Source organism: Epinephelus moara, chromosome 3 (assembly GCF_006386435.1).
Source record: "Epinephelus moara isolate mb chromosome 3, YSFRI_EMoa_1.0, whole genome shotgun sequence".
Lineage (NCBI taxonomy): Eukaryota > Metazoa > Chordata > Actinopteri > Perciformes > Serranidae > Epinephelus > Epinephelus moara.
In genome coordinates this window covers 6,339,186-6,362,537 of record NC_065508.1, presented here as the reverse complement: position 1 = coordinate 6,362,537, position 23,352 = coordinate 6,339,186, and the positions used below count along the sequence as shown (strand labels likewise).

The following is a 23,352-nucleotide window of genomic DNA, read 5'->3' as shown; positions in this document are numbered from 1 at the left end:
ATTAATCTGGATTACAAGTAGAGTGGTCTTTAAACATTGAGAAGTGTAGCACTCTTAGGTGATGTTTACTTCTTCACCCTCAGCAGACTGATGATTACCATTGGATCAATCACACCAAATCCTGCTGGTTCAGTTATTAGCCACGCTGTTGGCCATTTCCTCTGTTTTGTTTGTACATGTGAGTGTGTGTGGGTGTGTGTGTACACTGTGCATTGTCTGGCTGCCATTCATTGCCCCCTGGCTGATGTGAGCCATGCATGAAAAGGAGGCCACAACCCAGTCACATAGCTCTTTAATGTAACATAGCTTTGGCCGCAGGGCAGTGGATAGCACGCCAACTGTTACATGATGTGTGTTTTAATGTGCTTGTACGTTCGCCGATGTATGTAAGACGTACAAATTGTATATGTCTGCATGCGTGGTTCTTCTATTTTTATACCCCGCCACTGCAATCACACTGGGCAGGAGACAATGTGTCCCCATGGTGGCGTCTGCCTGTCTGTGTGTTTGCACATCCTCAAGAACAATACAGCACGTGACACTGGACAAACTTTATACTTGCACTACAGGTTCCCTGTATTCAATTTGCATATTAACAAGGAAAAACTAATTTTGTTGAAACTGTTTCTTCCAGTTGCTCCGAGACACACACTTCATATTCACACCATTAGTTTATTATTTAAATTAATGAGCTCATTAGCAAAGCTAGTTTGGTTTAATATAGCATGGTGATTAGGACAGGATGTAGGGGGCTTTAAGTTCAAGGTGGATCATGTTTTTAGTGTGTTCTGCATATATCTCCTCATTTACAGTGTGTGGTTATTTATACACCCTGTACATTTCTGTGTTGAAATGTGTTTTTGTTTTTATGTGGTGATGAGCAGAGATTTTCTTTCTGCCTCTGTAGCTCTGCATCCTTCCTGCAGTCTGTCTTTGATTTGTTAATCTTTCTTAACATTTTATACGATTGTTTTTCAGTCTGACTCTCATCTTTCTGTCTTCCCCCATCTTTTGGGATATCATTCTTTTTCCCCCTTTTGACTGATCTGTCTCCTCACTCCTGTATTGATTGCTGAACCTCTCCTTCCTCTCTGCTCCTTTCCAAACGTCATTACCTCCTTCGTTTAGCCAGGAGACCTATTTTTTATTTGTCAGAAATGTTCAGGCAAACCAAAACCACATTATTTCACAATGCGGTTGTATTTCTCTCTGTTTGATAGTCTTGTCTCCCTTGTACAACATGGTTTCATTGACTCTGACAGCTGGTTGCCTCCAGCTATTGTCCTGCTTCAACTCTGACAAAGTGCAGGTTTAGACAGTGCTGGTACAGTATGGGATCATGATGCAACAAAAACCAATGCTATGACAAGGCAGTTTAGAAAACTGCACTGTTATACAGCAATGATTTATTTACACAGTGTGATTATGTATACAGCTGTTTTCATTATTGAAAAATATGCCTTTCCTTTCCCCATTAATTATTTAATTGTTTGGTTTTCCTCTAAGAACACAATTTGTCAGCTCTTCAAATTGCTTTTGTGTGAGCAACAGTCCATAACCCAAACATACTTAGTTTATCATCATGGAAGACTTACAGAAACAGCAAATGCTTAAAAACAAGAAATAGAATCAGTGAATATAAATGAATAGTTGACTGTCAAATATTTTGCAGTGTAATGCTGAATAATAACGCAACATAACATAATGGTGAAGAAACCATATAAGACAAAAATATATATAACCACACTCAATCGAAACACTACATTAGGCTGCTGTGGGACTTTTTAGAAATGTGGCATACAACCCGAGACCCCGACCCTCTGTTTTGTTAGCTCCTGTTTGTCCTTCGTGTGTGCGTTCTGTTTCTCTGACCAGAGGGGGGAACACGTTAGACTTACCTGTAGATGCAACAGGACTGCACTTTGCGTCATCAACGTGATAGTAGTCTGAGCTGGTAAACGTCTTTCGGCTCTGGCCAGCCTGTTCTTCTCGTGAGGCAGTTCAGCTTTTATTTTATGGGTAAAAAGTGGATCACAAAACAAAATATCAAACACTCTTGTGGGGTCATCTCGGAGTGGGGCAACTCATATCATTCACTATCCTGGCCTCCAGGATTTGTTAAGCCAGACCCGTCCAACTATGTCCAGTCTCTTGCCACACACTCCCTACAAACAAAAGACCTACAGCACATAGAGAACCTTACTATATAATGATGCAATACGATTTTCCCCTCTGGACATACCTGAGAATTTCTGTTGTTTTGTTTTCTTTGTTGTAGTATTGAATAGAGGCTGTGGAAAAAGGTCACTGCAGTATGTGCAAAAAAAAGTTTGCTGTGTGTTTAAATATTGGATGTGTATGAGTAGAAGTACTACAATAGTATTTTATTTCCGCATATTATAAAGGATAATTTTTGCTTAGTGTTAGATACGTACATGGAAAGGTTCATATTGCACGTTTTTTTGCACGTCTTCTGAAAGCTCAAGGATACGGATGAAATGGAACAAAGCAATACAACTGGATATTGTTGCTGCAGTATAGCATAGTTTGAGCAAAACACAACTGTAACCATTATTAGCTTATGCATGTTTACATTGCTTAAATAAGCCTAGCGACTAGCGGACTTTTTTTCCTCTACTCATAGTTTAACAGATTACATGCAGCGTTATTATTTTTCTTACTCACTGTTGGTTTAACTCACTGCGTCTCCTGACAAAACAGCACGTTAAATTTCAGCCTGCGTGCACGATTTTTCAGCCGAACATTGTTAAAACTGAGCAGCTAATGTACTGTAGTGAGAAGTTAGCAGAGGGAGATGCCGTCCAGGCAGGTAACGTTACGTTGAGTTTTATCTCGTAACAGCTCTGTCAACTGTCTCCAAAATCCACAATATTTCCACACTGCTGATTTATTCCCGAGTAAATAACGTTATCCTCATCGTCTTTCTCTTGGCTTCTTGCCATCTGCCTGCTGCTGTTTGACGGTGATACAGATTTTCAAAATAAAAGCGTATCCTAAAGATGATGATAAAAATCGATGTTTTCACTTTGTTTCAGTGTCACTGGCTGGTTGATTATTTAATTGATAAATCGATCCATCGTATTTAATGAGCATATAGACCATCACTGTCTACAATGCTGCCTCCATTAAAAGGTACATTATCACAACCTTCTCTGCCGTCGTTGTTGTTGTCAGAAATGCTTGACTCTGCCCTCTAGTGTCATGTAGTAGATATGTCTGTATCAAGCTAAAGGATGCTTGGAAGTATGTGGGCAGTGACTGTTACACTTTCTTATGGAAGTTGATGCCAGTGATCACAGGTGATCATGTTGGAGAGGAAACAACCATACAAACATTTCATGTACAGTAGGACCTCCTGTTAAACATAATGCTTTGCTGTATCTGCACAGTTAACAGTGGTGCGATTGAAGCCTGTTACTTAAATAGTCATTGTAGCTGTTCTCCTTATGGATACATCTTTTTGAATTAAGCCAGCAGATATCTCTTACGCAACAGAGGATTTTTTTTTCCAGGAAAGACCTTCCTGACACTGAGCAGTTTGAACAACAAATGAAAAAAAAAGTGGTTTTAAGTAGCTTTGCTATTTCAGTCAGCAGTCTTGGCAAGACACAAAGTCAAAAGTCAAATTAAAAATGGTACAATTATAAAAAGATGTGAGTTAAAGCATTTGAATTCTGGCTCCAGAGATAGAAGCATGCAATTCCTGTACCATCTGTTATAGCTGTTTGGCAAGACAGCAGACAGTCACAGACTGTTTCTCTCTCGCTCTCTCTGTCCTTGTGTTTTCTTTTTGTCTCTGTCTTTTGCTTTCGTGTTCAGGAAGTAACCCAGTGCAGACCTGGAGTCTGGTTCACTGGACTGATTGAGATGAAGTTGTACATTTGTGAGTCTTTCCCATCTCCCCTTTTTTCCTTCATCCACTCCCCATCTCTCCAGAGAACAAGAAATATCTCAATCTACAGTCTGGGCTCTGGTTCACTGGACTGATTGAGACAGGGTTGTCTGTACTGCATGAGAGAAAGAGAGACGGAGAGACATACAGTAGACATGGAAACTAAGGATGAGAGATAGAGTGGAAGGAAAAAGAAGGGTATCAGGTGGAGGGAAAGAAGAAGGGGGCTGAGTGAGGGAGAAAATGAACTTGGAGACTTTTCTTGGCAGTTGCAGGGCTGTTAGTCTGCCTCGTGCTTTGGGTGATCCTGCTCCAAAAAATGAAGGGAGGGGGGTTTTAAGGAGATACAGTGACAGTTGCAATTACCGTCAGTTCTTTCACTTAACGGGCCAGCGGTTCCCCCCTTTACATACGCATTGAGAAATACCGGGCTGCCACCAGGACAAGAGGTTAAAGAGACTGTTCTGTCGGCTTACAATCACAGGTTCAGCCTCTATGACAACTACATGTGACAGAGACACTGAACCCCTTATCTGGTCACTAAAGATACCAGCAGCCAATAAATGCATGAAATGGATATGTTGCATCAGTTAATCGGCATAGATCAAATAAAAGGCAATAAAGCCAATAAATGTAATAAAAATAGAAGTACTTGTGATAATTTTACGATTGCAAAGTAAAATAGTGTACATAAGCCTTTTTTTTGTTGTGAAAGCTGCTGGTAGAGTAGACTAAACAACTTTAGCAGCCAGAATTCGTCAAAGTGGCTGCTGGTGATGGTTTTCCACCCTGGTCAGTATGGTGAGAAAAGAGGCAGCATTGCAAAAGAAACAGTGCAGCACTGAGAGAAAATCATTATAATTCAGACCAATCAACTCTCCTGAGTAGGCATACAATCACGCAGGTGTTTGGCTTCTGCTTGGAAGTCATGCTTTTATCATCACAGTCATACTCTAAAACAGTTAAAACACAGAAAGAAGAACCAAAACTGGGAGAGACGTGGAACCAAAATCTAAGTTATTCTCCAACTGCTGCTGTAAAGCAAAGAATTTTAAAAAGCCTAAATTATAGGGAGAATCACTGAAGGCTGTCTTCACACAACAGGGAATAAGTTTTCGCACTTAACCAAGCAACGGCTGGTTAGCATTGTCAGCAAACCAAATGAAAACCAAATGTCAGCAGCTAGCCACAAGCGCACTGATATCTCAGTGTGAAAACTTTCCCCCTCCTTTGTGAAGACAAGAGACTGGTTGACTGAGTAGAAGTTTTATTTGAAACTCAAGTGTCAACCATCTGTTAAATGCAAAACCTGTTGTGAAATAATTGGCATTTAAAAAAGTGTCTACAGTGCATAAAACAAATATTATGCTGTTTTCAAGCGGCAGCTAATGTGAGGCCTTGCCAGTCATGAATATAAACATGAAAAGCTGAAACACTGAATAGCTTTTCATTCAATTCAAGAACATCATAACCTCAGTTATTTAGATGTCAGAAACAAACTGTAGTAGTATGTGATGGTCAGATCTGCCAACCGACGTCAAAGAACAAGTTTCACTTCAATACAGTGCAAAGACTACAGCCAACCACCAACTAACACAAATGTCCTGCACCTGCAAAATATCTGAAAATAGCAGCAGCAAGTCTCTATTCATCATTCAAAGACAGAGGTTGGAGGACCGACAGGAAGAATTCAATACGCTAGTTAGCCAGTGAGCAAATTTACAGGCACCAAGGGCTGACTAATGCCAACTGTGCAGGACACACCAGCGTTCCCCAACAGTTGACCATTGACCAGGTGTGTCGGGGTCCTTCAGTCCAGTTCAGACCAAAGATTTGTGATAAGACAATTGGAAACAGGCTACTGCTTGCAATGCCCTGTTCTGCAACATTCTAAAAACCTGCCAGTTGACACCAATGAAACTTGATAAGATGGTGTATCATCTCTATGCAACAACTCTCTGTACTTCTGTTCTGATTTCCAGCTTATCAGGCTTACTTTGTGGCAGAATATAATTTGTAGCTTCTTGAAATATGAATGATCATAGTGATAGTGGGATAGTGGCTACAGTTGGATTTGTAGTAGTGATGAAATGGTGACAAAACAAGTGTGAGATGGTCTGTATTCGTGATAAATACGCCACAATAATATAAATAATCAGCACCAATTAATCAGTCAACGAGAATGTGTGTGTGTGAGGAGGCATACAGCGAGCAGCAGCAGCGACCCACCGTCCAACACCGGCATACTGTGAGGACAGAAACAGAGGGCTCGGCGGGGATGGCGCATCTGCTGCAGCATGCGGACACGCCATCTGCGGTCATTTTGACTCGACCAGCGGACTTTACTACAAGCAGATTGGCTATTGAAACAGGTGATGTGCTTTATGTTCCAAAACCAGCCCCCAGCGATTTGACCAGTGGAGTTGTAGGTGACACCATCAGCCGACTAGAGTCGAGCTCAAATGGTCACTTCACAACGCTGCAACTTTTCTCTTCAATATTCTAAAACGGTTTAATCTCGTCACGAATTGTTGGTCTGAACTGGGCTTTAGAGTCCAGAGCTTGAAAGCTCTGTTTGCACGTTTCCTTGCCAAACCTGCACGCATAATAAATTAGTATGTGGAGGTTTAGGAAACTGTATTATTTACATCCGTGTGTTTCCTACTGTGACATGTCAAAAAGGCCCATTGCACTTCCCCGACTGTTGATCTATTACATCTTCTGGGAGCCAGCGCTACAAGTCTACAGGTTTCCCACCCTCAAGCTCTGTCAGAAGTATTTGATGGAGTTTCCTCGCCAAGCTGGAAGCACTGCAGCTGGGAATTGAACCCAGGTTGCTGCGTTGATGGGTAATTGGAGAAAAGAGACAAGTTTTAACCTCAGAGCAACAGTGGGACTTGCGTAGCTAAAATTACTAGTGGATCTTCTCTTGTCTCACAAACTAAAATGCTTTTTTTTTTGCATTTTGAAAGCATTAAAATGCCTCCCATCTCATGATGAATGCTTTTCATAACCCCGACCTTTCCATTGAAAACAGTGAAGGAGTTTCATATATGTAACGCAACAAATCAAAGCCATCATGTTGATGGATGGACGGAGCTGTGCTCAGTTAAACTAATCATGAAAAATAGCCCTCTACAGCTGTAGCCACAGGTATAGCGACCAAATATGTGGGAGACACCTGAGTAAATATTTCTGGCCAAAAATGTTCTTTTTTGGTCAGTGAAATTTGAAAGTCTCATGCAGTTAATCCTCCATGTTTGGTTAAGCCCGTTGCCGCTTCCGCCACAGCATACCCTGTTGTCTTGTAAATGTTTCAAACAACTTGTAAAGTGACTCATTTAGAAGGCCGGCGCAACAAATAGATCCTCACAACTATTTTATGTCACATCTTTTCTTTGTGTTCACATTTTCCTTTGGGTGGTCAGGAAAAAAACTGACTTGGCTGCTTCAAAAAAAAACAACAACTTTGGTACCCTGAGTGTGGTTTGAGTGGGTCGCCTGAGAGTTTAATAGGCGAGGGGAAACCCTGAGATGGATCCAAGCGTGCAGACTTGAAGTCAGACAGACGTAGCTGGAGGAAGTCAATGATGTACTTAACCACTCTCCTCAAAGGCAGGAAGACGAGGTAGAGCTAGACAGATGGGGGAAGAGGTGGGAAGACGGAGAGAGAAGTGAGAGGGAGGCTGTAGAAGCCAATAATGTACTTAACCTTAGTCCACAGACTCCCTGTGTTTCTGTTTTTGTAAGTAGAGGAAGATGGGAAGGGGGGCGGAAAGGGAGAAAGAGGGAAAGGGTAAAGATGACAGGACTTGGGAATGGAAATAGTCAGAGGCAGCGAAGAAGCGCTGTGTTTTTCTGTCAGCATAAATGTCAGAGTAGTTAAGTGTGTGCAGGGCAGGCGGGGAGGCCGGGGTACAGGAAGAGCCCCATATAAGAGGGAATAGCCCAGTTTTACGGCCACATAAATCTCCGTTCCCCACACTGAAGGTTGTAACCCACCTCCTCCTCTTTTGGCCTTCCTGCCTCAGTCTAGTCGTACGCTAAAACCTCCTTTTGACTTCTTGACTCGATATACCCCTCTCTTTTGCTTCATTTCTCTCTCTTTCAGACTCTCTTGACCCATGCCCTCCTTTTTTTGTCCTTTTTGTGAAACTCTATATATTTTCCTCTTTGACCGTCAAGCGACCAGCGTAAGAGATTAAAAATATCTCCAGGCTGAATTCTTTTTGATGTGTATTTTTCCTTTTTTCTTTTCACTTTAATCCTTGTCAGGGTCACTTTTAAAATAAACCTCTGAGCTTGTGCAAGTATGATTTATTTATTCTTGAATGATAATATGGCATCTTATCAACAAGGTGCCCATCGGGTATTTCTCAGTTATTTTGGGCAATATGACGGTATATACTGTGCAGCGGTAGAAATGTGTCCACTGGTAAAGATTTTCTGAAACCGTTTATACAGCAGGACCTATTCAGGGCAGGCTATGTAGCAAATCAGGGCTGGAGTCTTGTGTGATCTTGTGATTCTAGCATGATCTTGCAAGGTAATGTGATTTGGGCAGACATAGAGGAGGAAAGTGACATTCTTCTTCTCAGAACCTTCAGGGCCCTGACACACCAATCCATCAGTCGGCCATAGGTCAATGTCAGTCCGTCGGTGAGCATCTGTCCCCCCAGTTTTTGTGGTGTGTCCCTCTGTTGGCACTGTAGTCGGCCCTTGTCGCCTGTTTTTTGGTAAATTTAGCATTTTGAATTGGCGTTGGAGCCGGCGGAGCCCATTGGTGAGTGAAATCACTCTGATTGGCAGTTCGGGTCAGTGCGCGAGAAGAATATAAAGTGAGTAAAGTAAAAAACTTAAGTTAAGAGTGTGTGAGATCAAAACAAACTTGTTATACAAGATGAAATTAGGCGTCAGATATCGAGCTCTGTAGCAGAAATGGTTCAGAATAGTTTGTGTTATTGTACACCAGCACATGGTAAATATGCTTTGTACTCTAAACATAAGGTTGTGTTGTTAATGTGCTATATGGCTAAATGTTGTTTTGAATTCATCCTGTCGGTCCTTCAGTTTCCCTTTCGAACGATGAATACAGGCTACAGCTGGCTGCTGCTATGGAGTGTTATTTCCTTTCATGCAGGTGCAGAACGTATGTGCTAGTTGGCTGTTAGCTATAGTCTTTGCGTTGGGTTCAAATGCAACTTTTTTGTGGAGACATAGGTGACATGAGGCAGCGCAAAAGCTATCATTGCCAATGTTTCTGTGATGACTGTTTTGTGTATCTGGGCCTTAAAACTTTCATTTTGAAAGAATTTTAGTTTTACTGTTTGAAGTCTTTTGTTTAAACTCAGTGTTGTCTCGTGTGAGGCAGTTGTTTTTTGTTTGTATGGAAGATAAATAAAAGAAGAAAATAAGCAAATGTGATTAAGCATGGTACGGTCCAAGGTAGGTTTATTTTAAACCATTTTTAATTGAATCTACAGAACAATTACAATATCATATATAAATTACCTATACCGGGCAATATGGCTTAAAGTTAATATTGCGATACGCAATATATATCGCAATATTTTGAAATCTCCTCTGAAGCACTGTTGACTACTAAAATTATGAAAAGAATTAAAGTTACAATAAAGTTAACTAAAGAACAGTTATAATAAAGTTAATTAAAGTACTGTTATGATAAAGTTAAAGTATTGTTGTAATTAAATAAATCAAAGCGGAACCAGTGGTGCTTTTATTTTGAAGCACCCTGCTCGGCTCGGGCCAGAAGTGTTGATGTTTTTGCCATGAGCTTCTGGTTAACAGTCAGAGGTTAGCAGTTAGCATAAAGTTAAACTGTTGTCACTGCACCTGTAAACGTGAGCGCGAGCTGGAAACAAACTAACAGCTCTCAACTTTATGTATTAATAGTATTTGCAAGTTAAACTGGTGCTCCATGGTCGCAAAATATGGCTATATAGTTACAGTCATCTTTTGTGGCCCAGCTGGACTCAAATTCAAACATGAATACTTGATGACAGCAAAGCGAGATAGGTGACAAATTAGAGGACAAGTTGACATAAAATGTCTCAAGGAGGTGGTGATCCACCACAGGCCAACCCATAGTTGTTCCGCTGGGTGGAGATCTGGTGACTGTGAAGGTTGTAGCGTATCATTTACATTATTTTCATGCTCATTAAACCAATCAGTGAGCCCTTGGACCATTTTGATATGTTTCACCACTTATTTACTCAGATTTATCCCTGTAATTTGGCACCTGTCTGTATGTGTTCTGACCAAAAAATGAAAGAGGAGGCAAGCAGATGGTTGTTGGGAAAAAAAGTGCTATTTTAGCTTTCTTTTGACAAATAAATGTTTTTAAAACATATTTCTTTACAACTCAATAGTCAGATTTCATGAAGTTTTTACCGACAGTTTTGTCTGATATATATCTGACATATTTTCCCTCTGACACACTCCGTCCTCGTTCTCTGACGTTCCTCCTTTGTCTCTCTGACTCTTTCTTGGATAGCTCTTTGCCTGTTACATCTCCTTTATTTATCTAGTCTAAACATCTCTTTCATCTTCTCTCCCTCTGCTGTCTTGACAGAAAATTGAGTCAGATTTCCAGTGTCTATCTGCTAGATACAGTAGATGTCCTATAGCCATCCACTCATTCCTACCCCGCCTCTCATCTCACATGTTCCTCTGCTCCTCTGAGGAGAGACTCATACTTCAGCAAAATCAAGGGTCAGAAAATTGTGGATTGAATACACTTGTTGTCACTCTTGAAAAATGGATGTAATTGAAGTTTATTTAAGTGTGTAGACTCCAAAAAAGTCCACAACTGCAAGAAACGAGGTTTTTGCTTTTTTCCATAGAGACGTCTTAACTTCATGTCTTCCGTATTTCTGTTGTGTTAAAGGACCAGTTCACCCTAAAATCTAAATACATATTTTTCCTCTAACCTGTAGTGCTATTTATCAGTTTAGACTATTTTGGTGTAAGTTGCCGAGTGTCAGAGATATCGACCATAGAAATATCTGCCTTATCTTGAATATAATGAAACTAGACGGCACCAAAAACTACATTTGACAAAACTCAACATGTCTTTTCAGAAATAACGACTCATTTGCCTGAGATAATCCACAGACCAAGTTGTGAGCAATTTCACGTGGGAACTATTTTCTTTCTACCAAACTACAACTGCCAACCATATCACCCTGCAGAAGGAAGTGTGCATCTACTGCTGGTTCCCCGATTACCACTGAGCTAGCTAACATTACAGCTTAGCTGAACATTAATGTTTAAATTTTGCATTCTCGTCCATGAGTAGATGCTTCCTTCTGTGTGATGATACAGTTGGCTCTGCAGACAGACCCTCAGTAGCGACTGTAGTAACTTGAGTTCAGCCAGCGCAAACTCCAGCGCTGGGGGTCACACTGTGCTGAATCTAACCTGTGCAATGGCAGCAACAGAAAGTTTGTAGAGAGTTTGCATTTTCTGAGTTCTCGCTTCAGTTTATTTTCTTGTAACAGATATGAGGTCATGTTAGTCCCAAATTACCACACAAAAAGCAGCAACTTCTTTCCACCTCTGCATTTCATTTATATTGATTCGGGCATAAAAAATAGATAAAAAATTGTAAATTGTAAAAACAAACAATCAAAAAATAAACCTGTGATGCTAATATGAATTAATTTTTTCCCTCACCTTTAATAGATAACATGAGCCTTTAACTTGAATACGGTATCAAACAGCTAATAATGTGTTGGTAATGCCAGATAAACCTTGTTCCCGATCACCAGCTCTGAGAAGCTGAACTGAAAGTGAAGCTTTACTTGCAAAATACGATATGTATATTGTATACTGTATATGTATATGTATATGTATATTCTCCTTGTTTTGTTGTGCCGTTACTGGAAGCCCCACCTTGCAAGTTGAGAAGATTTCTTCCTTCGGTTTGTGACATTAGAAACCGTGAGAGTCTGAATCCCTGTTCTTGAGACTGTCATCGGTACACTGCAGTTCTAAGGGCGAAATGCTCAGCCATGGCATTGACTGCTTATTTTGTTCATTATATGTCTTGTAGCATATAGAAATCATCATATGGACATGTTTACAAGGCTAAAAACTTGATTTTCCCTGGGAGGGGTCTTAAGAAAGAAGTACTTAGAGTATTAATGCAGATGCATAAAACGGGGACTTGTACAATAGCTCCCAGTGAATGCAGCACTAATGCCAGATGAATTCACAGCCGACATGAACAAGGACTCCCACTGTATGTGAAGAAACAGAACAACTGTATCATTGTGAAGTTCCCGGCAAGTCCGAAGTGCTAATGTGTAACGGTGATCAAGTCAGTTTATTCTGGCAGGCTGCCGGCTGGAGGCTCTGACAGATTGGTGCCATCAGCGCATTATTTCATTAACACTTGTGTTTTCATGGTGAACATCTTCTCACTCGTCATTTTTCTCTCTCTTGCCCCCCCCCCCGTCCCTGCCATCCTGACAGATGGAGAGCGAAAAGAAGAGGAGAAAATACTCCACGAGCAGCAATGACTCCGACACCACCGACAGTAAGTTGGAGAGGGAGATTCAGGGAAGGGGAGAGAACGTGTGTGTGTGTGTGTGTGTGTGTGTGTGTGTGTGTGTGTGTGAGAGAGAGGGAGTAAGAAACCTGGAAGTGTCAGAAAAGTGAGTTCCTGTGCTGCTGTTGTACAGTAAGCTGGCTGGTTTTTAGTCAACTCCCGCAGGGTATTTCTCATATTCACTCTCCATATAGACTTACCTCCTGTCTTGCTGTCGTCCCTCCTCTGCTCATTAAGACTTCCTTTTCTTAAACACACCTACAATAGATATATGATTAGGCGGCCCAAGCAGCTGTTAAGCATGGTGAAGTATGAGGGCCGCTGTTAAGAGAAAAAAAAAAATATGAAAGATTTTGAAATATTCCTTGCCTCTAAAAAAAAGCATGTAGAAAGACAGTGTAGATGAGATTTACGAACCACAAGAAAGATTATAGTGGGGAAAAAAACTCTATTTAACAGAAATCTACACTACACCAGACACCGAGTGAGGCCATGTTTACATGAGAATGATCCACTGAAAACAGAATCATTTCTCATTTTCACTTTGAAAAAAGTTCCGCGTTTAGACGACAACGTTTCGATAACAATCGGAGTGCACATGGATCCACAAAAATGACCAAAAATGCTGCAGTATACATGCCAGGCCAGTAGTTGGCGGTATGACGCTTACGCTTCCTTCTACAGAGCGGCAATGTATAAACAAACAAAATGGCAACCGTACAAACATTTGTCTGGACGGATGACGAGGTAGAGTTGCTACAGTGAATCTACACTATGATGGGGAAGCGTTGATAAATTCAATAGGGTGAGCAGCACAAGCAGAGCTCGGGAGTCTGCCATTGTTGTTGTGATGGTCGACTTTCTTGCACATGCCTAGTGACCGTTTCCAAAAAATTGCACCGTTTTCAGTTGAAATCGTGACCTGAGTGAGCCCTAGTTGGCTATATAGGGATAAATAAATACAAATATAGGCCCACATATGACTATAAAGATTTCCTCAGAAAACAGTAATCGTCGGTGAGCATGAAATCAGATTATTTGTAACAGCAAACAAACAGGAAGCAAGGAATTGTGGTTTGTGTTCACTAAACTTGAATTTTCACTCTGCACTTACCTCAGTATTCTAGTGAGACATCAGCTACTTGTTTGACTCTTACATAATTAATAATGTTTTTAAAATTATCATTTTATGAGTGATATTTTTACTCGGGTGGAGTTGCACTGCAGTGGAATTAATGTTTTGCAAGATTACACTACGTCATATTATTTTCTGAGCTTGGTGATCTCAGACGAATCCGACAGGCGATCTGCACCTCGTCTGTCCTGTGTGCATGCATCTTAATGATATGCTGTATTAGTAAATCAGATGCTTAATGCACAGCATTTAACATTTGTGGTGTGCATTTTATTAGTAAATCTGGCCTCATGTGCCTTGGAGGTCATGTTAAGCACGTGCAACATGTAGTTCTTATGCTGACTAATAAACAGATATTAAGTGATGGATGTATTTGATAGAGGGACCCAGAGTCATGACATTGACTCAAATAACCACTTAGACACACCATAGACTGAAGATTAAAGCCGACTGTATAGAAAGATTCGTGTCTAATGGACTGTACATGTCTTTATACGCAGTCTGTGAGACAGACAGACAGAAGACGTACACTGCATGATGATGGGAACATCTGGCCCGTCTAACACATCACCGACACTGGCAGCCTCTGCTGGAAAATGGTTTGATAATAAACAGTCTTTGAAGAGCGGTACAGTGTTACACAAGCACACTTGGCTCTCACAACTGATAACTGTCCACCAAGCAGGAAGATTTAGTCACTGAAGACAGCGAGCGATTTTAATTTAATTTCAAATGTCATTCGTCTTGGCTTTTGGCAGTTCAACATGACTAATTCTTGGCTTTTTGTGGTGTGCATTTTACAATAACAAGCAAATATATTTGTTTGGCCATTTCTCTGACACTGTCAGCCGAGCATACACAGAAAAATAGATACATAAGTGAACTAGAAAACAACATGTTTAGTGCAAGAGTACGACTCACTTTCTAACTTTTTGTGTTGTGTCTACCTGAAAACCCTGCTGATGAGGATCTTAGATGTTGGGTCCTTTTGTACATCCTGTTGGAATGTTTTGCAGTGTATATTTAAGCAATATCACACTCGAGCTCGTCATGTTATACTCGTATATCGTCACGGCTGTGATTGTCTTCGGCACTCGGCCGTCTTCCGCCAACAGAAATAGTTCCCTCAGGACTCTGCTGTCACCGTTGCTATGTAACGCAGACATGGTGCGCCACGGACTTACTCTTTATACGCATTTATCTGCACATTTCCATTAATTGTGCAGCCGGTGAAATAAATCTCCGGCTGCTGCATGGTGGACTGTCGCTTCACAGGCACAGCCGACTCTGCCTTCTGATCTGACAGTATGTTGCTCCATCGTTTCCTGCTCTCCATGGATGGCTTCCAGTAGGTTTTTAACAAGCTCTCAGACCTGCAAGACAAAAGGTATATTTTAGGGCCCGACTCCTAATAAGAAGACTAACTTTACACATAGGCTACGTTAAAACAACATCATACCTGTGCCCACTCACTGTCATGATCTCCCTCGCTTCAAGACCCGCATCTGACAGCTTCTGTATGGCAGTCGTCCTGAGGCTGTGATTGGTGTAGAAAGCTGTTGTCCCCGCCTCTTTACACATCTTCGGCAGCATCTGTGCGAGTGAGTTTATCCCCAGTGGAGCTTTAGTGTACCAGATATTGTCTGTGTGAGCTGCTGTCATCCTGGGCTTCAGATAAAGGGCATTTGCATCTGGTGGAAGTTTGTTTAAATACTTTTCCAGGGATGCAACTGCTGACCTAACTGACACTAACCGTCAGTTTTGATTTGATTGTTGATTGCAATCAGCTGTGAGGCGGAGTAATACATACACAGTGAAATAACCGTGATGTTGTACTCCAATATCCTCACAGTTTTACTGTCTCTCGACCAATCAGATTGCAGGGCCGGAACTAACTGTTGTATAAACATGCAATCAGCTGACAAAACATAAACATGAACGCATGCTGTTGCCTAGCATTGTAATTCCACTGAAATGGTCCATTACACCTCTTCCTAACATACAGTGAGCGAGTGAACTCTGGCGGATAGAGTGCGAAAAAATGTGACAACAACATCCAGGGAGCCTATTGAGCCCTGAGCAAGCCTAAGCAAGGGCTTGCTGTTACTCTGAAAATTGGTTGGAGGTGTGCGAAGCTTTGTGAAAGAAGAGCCAGGGCGAGCAGTTTTTCAAGCAAGCAACATGTTGCTTCGCCTGTTCACTGATGCACAGTCAGGTTAGGACATCTTCATTGGGAAACAATCTGATGTTCCCTCGTCCGTGTCACGTCAAGTAAGGAAGAGGTGTTTTTTCTACTGTTGCACACTCTAGTCACTCTCGAGGTTCCTCAACAAGATGCCCAAAGTGACAAATGATTAAAAGTACTCACAATTGTCTTTTGTCACATTTTTATGTATTTCAGAATAACATATTTTCATTTGGGATATTCTTTATCTGGAATCAACACAAAATCAAATTGCCTATTTCAGTGTAATAGACTTTTAATAGAAAAAAACACTGGTTCTTTAAGAATAGAAAGAGTTCATTTGCCAGTAACAGTCCAAGTTCAGACACGGAAGTTGCTTTTGGAAGTTAAATAAGTTCTCTAAATAAAGCTGTGGGCTCTCAGGATGAGGAATGTCTTAACCCTCTGCATTAAAAAAGCTTTTTAGCTAATTTAAAATTCAGATCTATGGAGATGAATTCTGGGTGATGTAGTGACTCACACTCGAAAAACCGCAGCCAGAGGTTGGAATGACCTCGCACAGGTTTAACTGTCATGTGGTCACAGGTCTGCATGTATAAATGATTTTACAGCAGGTTTAACGGGCTGTTTTTCAGACCTGACTGAGCCACCCTGCGCTGAAGGCCGCACTCTCTGCTGCTTTATAATTAGCCGTTAGCTGTTAGCTTCCCCCGGCCAGTGCAGTGTGGGCTCCAGCTGCATCTGTTGACTGAAGGTTATCAGGTTTCTAATTGAAGGATGCCCATGATAATTTTGCCTGCCGTGCACCAAGCGGGGCTTTTAATTAACACACGGCCATGATGGTAACCTCCTACTGCGCTGCGGCCCGTTTGGTTATCTGGCCACACAGTGATGATGTGGTGCAGCTGCCTGGTGGGGTGTGTGGATGTAACCTGTAACACACACACACACACACACACACACACACACACACACACACACACACACACACTCTCTCTCTCTCTCAAGTGGAGTGCAGATGCATGAGTGCACTCGAAATGTCCAGCAGACTGGCACACACTCCCACTGAATATATTCTGAACACATATAGAGATCTGTGACAAATGAAAAGAAGCAACATAATGTGTCTAAGTGAGGTGTTGTTCCACCTCGAGCCTCCACAACAGCTTCATTGCTTCTTGGCAGCGATTCTCCAAGTCTCTTTGGTGTTTTGATGATGGAGGTGTAGAGAGCGCTGCTGTCAGACACGTCGCTCTAAAATCTCCCACAGATGTTCAGGTGTCTTAGAAATTGAGATGTGTTAAAATATTAATACAATGAGCACACACTCGTACAACAGATGCACACATAGACACACCTGTTTGAAATGCCACCACAACACTTTTACTGTGTCAGTGTTTTTTTTGTGGTTTGCTGAGTTTGTTCTGTACAAAGTAGGGTCTTTTTGCCCCAGTTTAGGGTTGGGTGATATGTTGAAATTTTTCAACCAGCTGCCACCAGCCGAAAACCCAGCAACTGCTGATGTGTTTGGGCAGGTGTGTGCCGCCATCCTAACCCTTGCTTGTAATTCAGCTGGTAGAGTTCTCCATGTTCCGCAGGCTCACTTAGATTTTTTAGTCTAAACAATAGAAAATAAACTCACAAAATGTCAAGAAACGAAATATTCTTACACATATTTTCTTAATTAAACAGAGAAATACAACCATACGACACACTGAATTCAAGTTTTTCTCTTTACCAAACTAAGACTAGCTTAGTGTCCTGGTAATTTATGGTAAAATGCACTTCATCCAAACTCACCAAAATCATCCTGGTTGATCTCTCCACTGTTCCAACAATCACTTACTCTGGTTTGATCGAAATAGACCCTTAATTTAGTTCGAGTTAGAGGCCTTAGAGTTAAGGCCTTTGCACGCTGAGTCCCTTTTTCTTTGGTTGTGTTTTTTTAAACCGTCATACGAAAAAAACGTTACCTTGCACACTGGTTCTGATACGTTTTATTGTTCTTTTTGTTGTGAAAATTCGCAATTCGTGACAAAACGAAGACACATTTCTGCCTTTGCCTCTCTCCGTTGGCTGTCATCACTCCCTCCCTGTCTTTCATTTGGCACTGCAGCTACATGAAGGGGTGGACCTAGCTCCACATTCTGTGTGCGGTCCACATCCTATTCCTCTTCATCACCATCCACCTGAATATTACTATCTGACCTGTTGAAAGTAGCTATCTGAGTTATGAAATGATTATGTGTGTCCCGTTCCTCTGTCTCCGTCACAGCTGCGGCGCTCCGGAGCCCTCCGCAACAGATACGCAGGACTTCTATTTTTGCCAAACATCGGAGCACAACGCAGCAATTCAGCACAGAGCAGATCGTGCGGGGCAGGAAGTCATGCACAGAAACAAAATGAAACATCTGGTTAATTTTCAAAATAAAATACACAGTGTTCACGGCGGATCATATATTTTCCTGCACTACACCTTGAAAACGTCATAATGGGTGGAGGCAGGCCTGAAGTCAACAGGTCAGAGGTTTTCAGACGTCATTTCACCCTGTTGACACCATGGACGAGGAGATGTTAATCATGGAGGTGCACCGAGATGTCTTCCTACTACTACTTATAGAAACTAGATCTTGTTATATCGCGCGATTATGCGTGAATTCGTGAGATCTCGTGGGTCCTCGTGACTCCCACTGTCCTGCAGAGCTGCACCGCTCCGCACAGCAAATGCAGCCGGTGGGTGTTGACGGACGGCGGAGCACGCAGCGGATAACCAGTGCAGCCGTTCCGCAACAGACGCGCATCCAGTGGAATTCCGGCGTCAGTGTGCAAACTTGATTGACACAACGTGAAGTTATATTTATTTTTAGAGGTGCAACAATGTCAGACGAACAAAACAGACTTTTTCCCCACTGTCTCTCTCTGTTGTTGCTCGGCCTGCTGTGGCTCTCACTTGTTTTTCGGATGCAGATAGTAGCAAAATAAAATGAAAAAATTGCCCCAAAGTACTAACCGACAATACTCAGCCAGTTGCCAACAGCTGACATATTTGTCCAGTCCCCCAACCCTGTCACAAATGCACACATTGTGTCCTACCACAGTCTGCTAGGTGGCACCATAGAATTTATAAATAACGGACGTAGCCAATGTGAAGTCACCCATTGGTTTGTGGGCTTCTGTTTTGAAACCTCGAGTTTGACATTTTCGCCGTCGCCATCTTGGATTTTTGGAGCCAGAGGTGACAACCAGTATTTGGATGAGAGGTTGGAGCTGTGGAAGAGCGAGGGGTGGATCTGACTTGTAGACTGTGGTGACCCCTTGCAAACAGCCTGTCACTCAAGGTGAACGCGCCCTTAATTTTGTATAACTTCAAGCCTTAAAAAAATGTGAACGAGTGAGTTATCTAAAAATTCAACCCCCGTACAGTTGACACGAAGAGGGAAATTAGCTATAGAGACCAAAACAGTTTTTCGTACCAGGCTGTAAACATGTTTATTTCTGTTGTGAAGTTGGGCATTTTACCATGAGGAGCCAGCCTCAAGTGGCCATTTGAGGAACTGCAGTTTTAGACACTTCTGCGTTAGCTCCATTTTCAGTTCTGGAGGTTGCAGCTTGGGTGGTTTTACTTTGACACCACCTCTCAGAACAGCTGAGTGGGGGATCAATTTGAAATCACTTGATTAAACCCACTCATGGCTGTCAACTCACTCCATATTTCCTGTCATGCTGTGGCAGTGAAAGTGTCTTTGTGTGTAGACGAGTGTGTGCAACAGTGAGTACATAAAACCAGCTGCGAGAGACTGAGACACTGAGTCAATGCAAAGCAAAGTGTGTGTGATCCTGTGACTATGAGCAAATACATGGAAGTGTTAGCAGCTCTATATATACAGTGTATATGTTTATGTGTGAATTATATGTGTGTGTGTGCAGAAGGCGGGAGTCTGTAATTTTGAAGACAAGCCTGACAGCAGCTCTGCCCTCGGCGCTGTTAGTTGTTTAGACGTCACAAGTAAAATTAGCATGGTGGCAGCACTGCTGTGGTGGTGAGAGAAATATGTTGAGTGGGTGGTTGCACACACACAGACACACACACACACATACACACACAGTCACAGTCACAATGTGCTATATTACACAGTTTTGGCAAATTTCTGTTTTCCATTATGCCAGTGTGATGTAATTTAATTGCCAATGTGATGCAATTTTTAATGACAGCCTCCTTTGCGGTGCACAGATGAAAATAAGCTTTCGGCTGTATCTGCTGCAGTAGTTTTGTGATTTTAAAAAATCTAGAATAACGGCATAAATGAAATTACACACATGCCCTTCTGTTCACATACATGGGCACGCAGGAAAACACACACAGGGCTGCTGATTGAAGCGGTGGGTGGGATATTGGCTCCAGCGTCTGGTTAATTGCCATTAAGTTGTGTATTAATGAGGTTGTAAAGGACCACAGTGGACTAACTGCTTAACAAGATGCTATTTATACTGTCATTACTTATTAAACCTCTTAATAGATCATCATCAGTCTGCTTCAATTAAAGGCCTGACTCAGTGGTAGTGCCACGGGCATCGGAAAAGTCACGGACAAGGTTTTTGTTTAGCTGTTTTTCTTTTAGTGCTTCTCTGCGGTGTTTGAATCGCCTCCATCAGAGTAAATTGCAAAGCTAGTGAACTCCATCACTGCTCATTTAAGAACATTTTTTACATTGATGAGTAGCTTTTTGCTCTCTAGTAAGTAACTGATTCCCTGCTGGCCCATGATGGCTGATGTTACAGTGTTTTTATTGTAAACCCTCTGTGCAAAACAAATTTCTCCATTGGGACAATAAAGTTCCTTTGGAGTGAATTTAAACGCACGCTGTGAACATGAAGTCTGATCTACAGCCAGAGACCTGTTCTTCATTTTCCCCCACTTCAAATCAACATTTACACTTGTGGATGCACGTTCTTGACAAATCAAACGCAGATTTGTCTGATGTTCTGCTCCAGATGAGCGAATACTTTGTCTTTACAACTGTGTCACAAGCTGTGCTAATTTGTCTACTAGAAAAATGTTCATGTTTTCTCCTGTGGTCCTTAAAAGAACACTTTTTTATGCCTTCACGCCAGTGATACATTATGTTTTTGGGTTGTCGGTCCGTCGGTCCATCCCATTCTCATGAACTGATATCTGAAGAACACCTTGAGGGAATTTCTTCAAATTTGGCACAAACATCCACTTGGACTCAACAATAGATTTTGGTGCTCAAAGGTCATGGTCACTGTGACCTTGTCTGTCTCATTTTTTTTGAACGGAATATCTCAAGAACACTTTTTTTTCCCCCCAGATTTGACACAAACGTCCACTTTGAGTCAGCAATGAACTAATTAGAATTTGATGATCAAAGGTCAAGGTCACTGTGACCTTGTGTCATTCTTGTGAACGCAATATCTCAAAAAGGCCTTTCGGGAGTTCCCTCAAATTTGGCTCAAACGTTCACTTGTACTCAACAATGAACTGATTAGAATTTGGTGGCCACAGGTCAAGGTTACTGTGACTTCACAAAACATGTTTCTGGCATTACCTAAGAATTCATGTGCTAATTACAACAACATTTCACACAAATGTCTAAAATGATCTAATGTTGATGTGAAGACATTTTATATCCAAATCTTCAAAGGTCAATTTCACTGTGACATCATAACGTTCCGCAAAAACACTTTTCATTTGATACTCAAAATCGTATCTCAGGAACAGAAGGGGAAACATGGTCAGATACTGAATTGGTGATACAATCTTGGGTGCTCACTTTGAAACTGTGCTGATCGTATAGATCTTCTGTGCTGCCGGGGGGAAGATGTGAGTAAAGCATCCGTGTTTTCACAGACATGGGTGTAAACTGTAAGTGCAACTTAACTGGTTTGCGGAGGCATATAATTGCAAGGTGGTAATTCTAGTTTCCTTTATTTGGCACAAGAAAAATATACAACACAGGGAATAGATATGCACAAGCAAAGGATGGAATTCAATCAACAATGGTGGAGATGATGCTTAAATGCAATTGAACACAAAGAGTAAACAGTAGACGTACCATTATACTGAAAATCAAGAGACACAAAAGACTTCTTAAACAAAAAAGGCATAAAACAAAAAGGAGAAACAATCAGGTAAACAGAGGACGAGCACAAACAGCATGGTAAGAGACTTTAAAAGAGCAAGGGCAGAGATATAGATGTGTAACATTTTTAGCCTTTCTATTCAAGTTTAACATGTGTTTTAGCAACTTGAGGAAGCAAAATTGTACATGAGCATGGTGAAAGAGGGCGGCACGGTGGTGCTGTGGTGAGCATATGTCACCTCACAGCAAGGGGGATCTCGGTTTGAACCCAGGGTGGGGGAGCCCCCTGTCAGCGTGGGTTTTCTCCAGGTACCCCAGCTTCCTCCCACAGTCCAAAGACATGCAGGTTAACTGGTGACTCTAAATTGGCCATAGGTGTGAATGTGAGCATGAATGGTTGTTTGTCTCTATGTGTCAGCCCTGTGATAGTCTGACAACCTGTCCAGGGTGTACCCCGCCTCTCACCCACTGTCAGCTGGGATAGACTCCAGTACCCCTGCGACCCTCAAGAGGATAAGAGGTTATGGAAAATGAATGATAGATAGTGAAAGAGGGAGTACAGCCTTTCTACTTTCAAGTATGCATATATGTTATATACAGTATTTCAAATGTTTGCATCCAAGTTGTCCATAAAATATAACTGTAAATAAATTACAGTATATAATCCGTTTTAATGACAACCAGTTACTCTAAAGCACTCTCATGGAGTTTTATATGAAAAATATATTTGTAAGCCTGGCACACTGATCATGGTCATCTTTTTTTTATTTCCACAGGTCAGGTGACGTCGTGGTCCAGGTCATCCAAGAATACGGGCACCAGCAGCACATGGGTCCGCCACCAGCACAAGAAACCATCAGAGGTAAATAAATGTGGCAGTTAGCTTCAGTGACTCAGACATATACAGTACAAAAAAAATGTGTTTAATGAAACACAGACTCTGTTTTGGCCATTACACGCTCACAGTGTTGCTCCACTTCAGTTGCTGTCTGTTATTTGTTGTGGCTTTGCTGAATTGTCGTAAATGGTCAGATTCCAATATTATGTCTGGTTGTTGGGGCTGCTGAACACTGACATGATCTGCAGCTTTTATGACCCAGTAGCTAATGTAAGCCCTTAAGTCGGGGCTGTGTATGGTTTCTGGACAAGCTCAGGTGGCAGAGTTGTTACTGTGAGCTGATTGTTGTAATGCTGAGCTACAAAACCCTGCAAACCACAACTTATGCAAACGCAAGCTCATTCTCCTGTCAAAGAATGCATAAATATATGGGACAAAATGAAGTTACTCAAGGGGCAAATTAGATCAACAGAGACCATTTGTGGCAACAGTGCCATGCTGTACACCAGTGATACTCAACTTCTGGCCTGTGGGCCAAATCTGGCCCAACATAGGGTGCTGGGTGGCCCACCAACCACAGTGAAAATACTCTGATTCACACTAGGATT

The 23,352-nt window shown here is 41.7% G+C and overlaps 1 protein-coding gene across 1 annotated transcript in view; it reads left to right on the top strand.

The window, feature by feature from the left end:
* jade2 (jade family PHD finger 2) overlaps nt 1-23,352 on the top strand; it is a 257,234-nt gene that overhangs the window by 20,744 nt on the left and 213,138 nt on the right. Inside the window, exons 2-3 of the mRNA XM_050039044.1 lie at nt 12,410-12,473; nt 22,683-22,768. Of these exons, the coding sequence (XP_049895001.1) occupies nt 12,410-12,473; nt 22,683-22,768 (150 nt within the window). The remainder of the gene's footprint in view (nt 1-12,409; nt 12,474-22,682; nt 22,769-23,352) is intronic.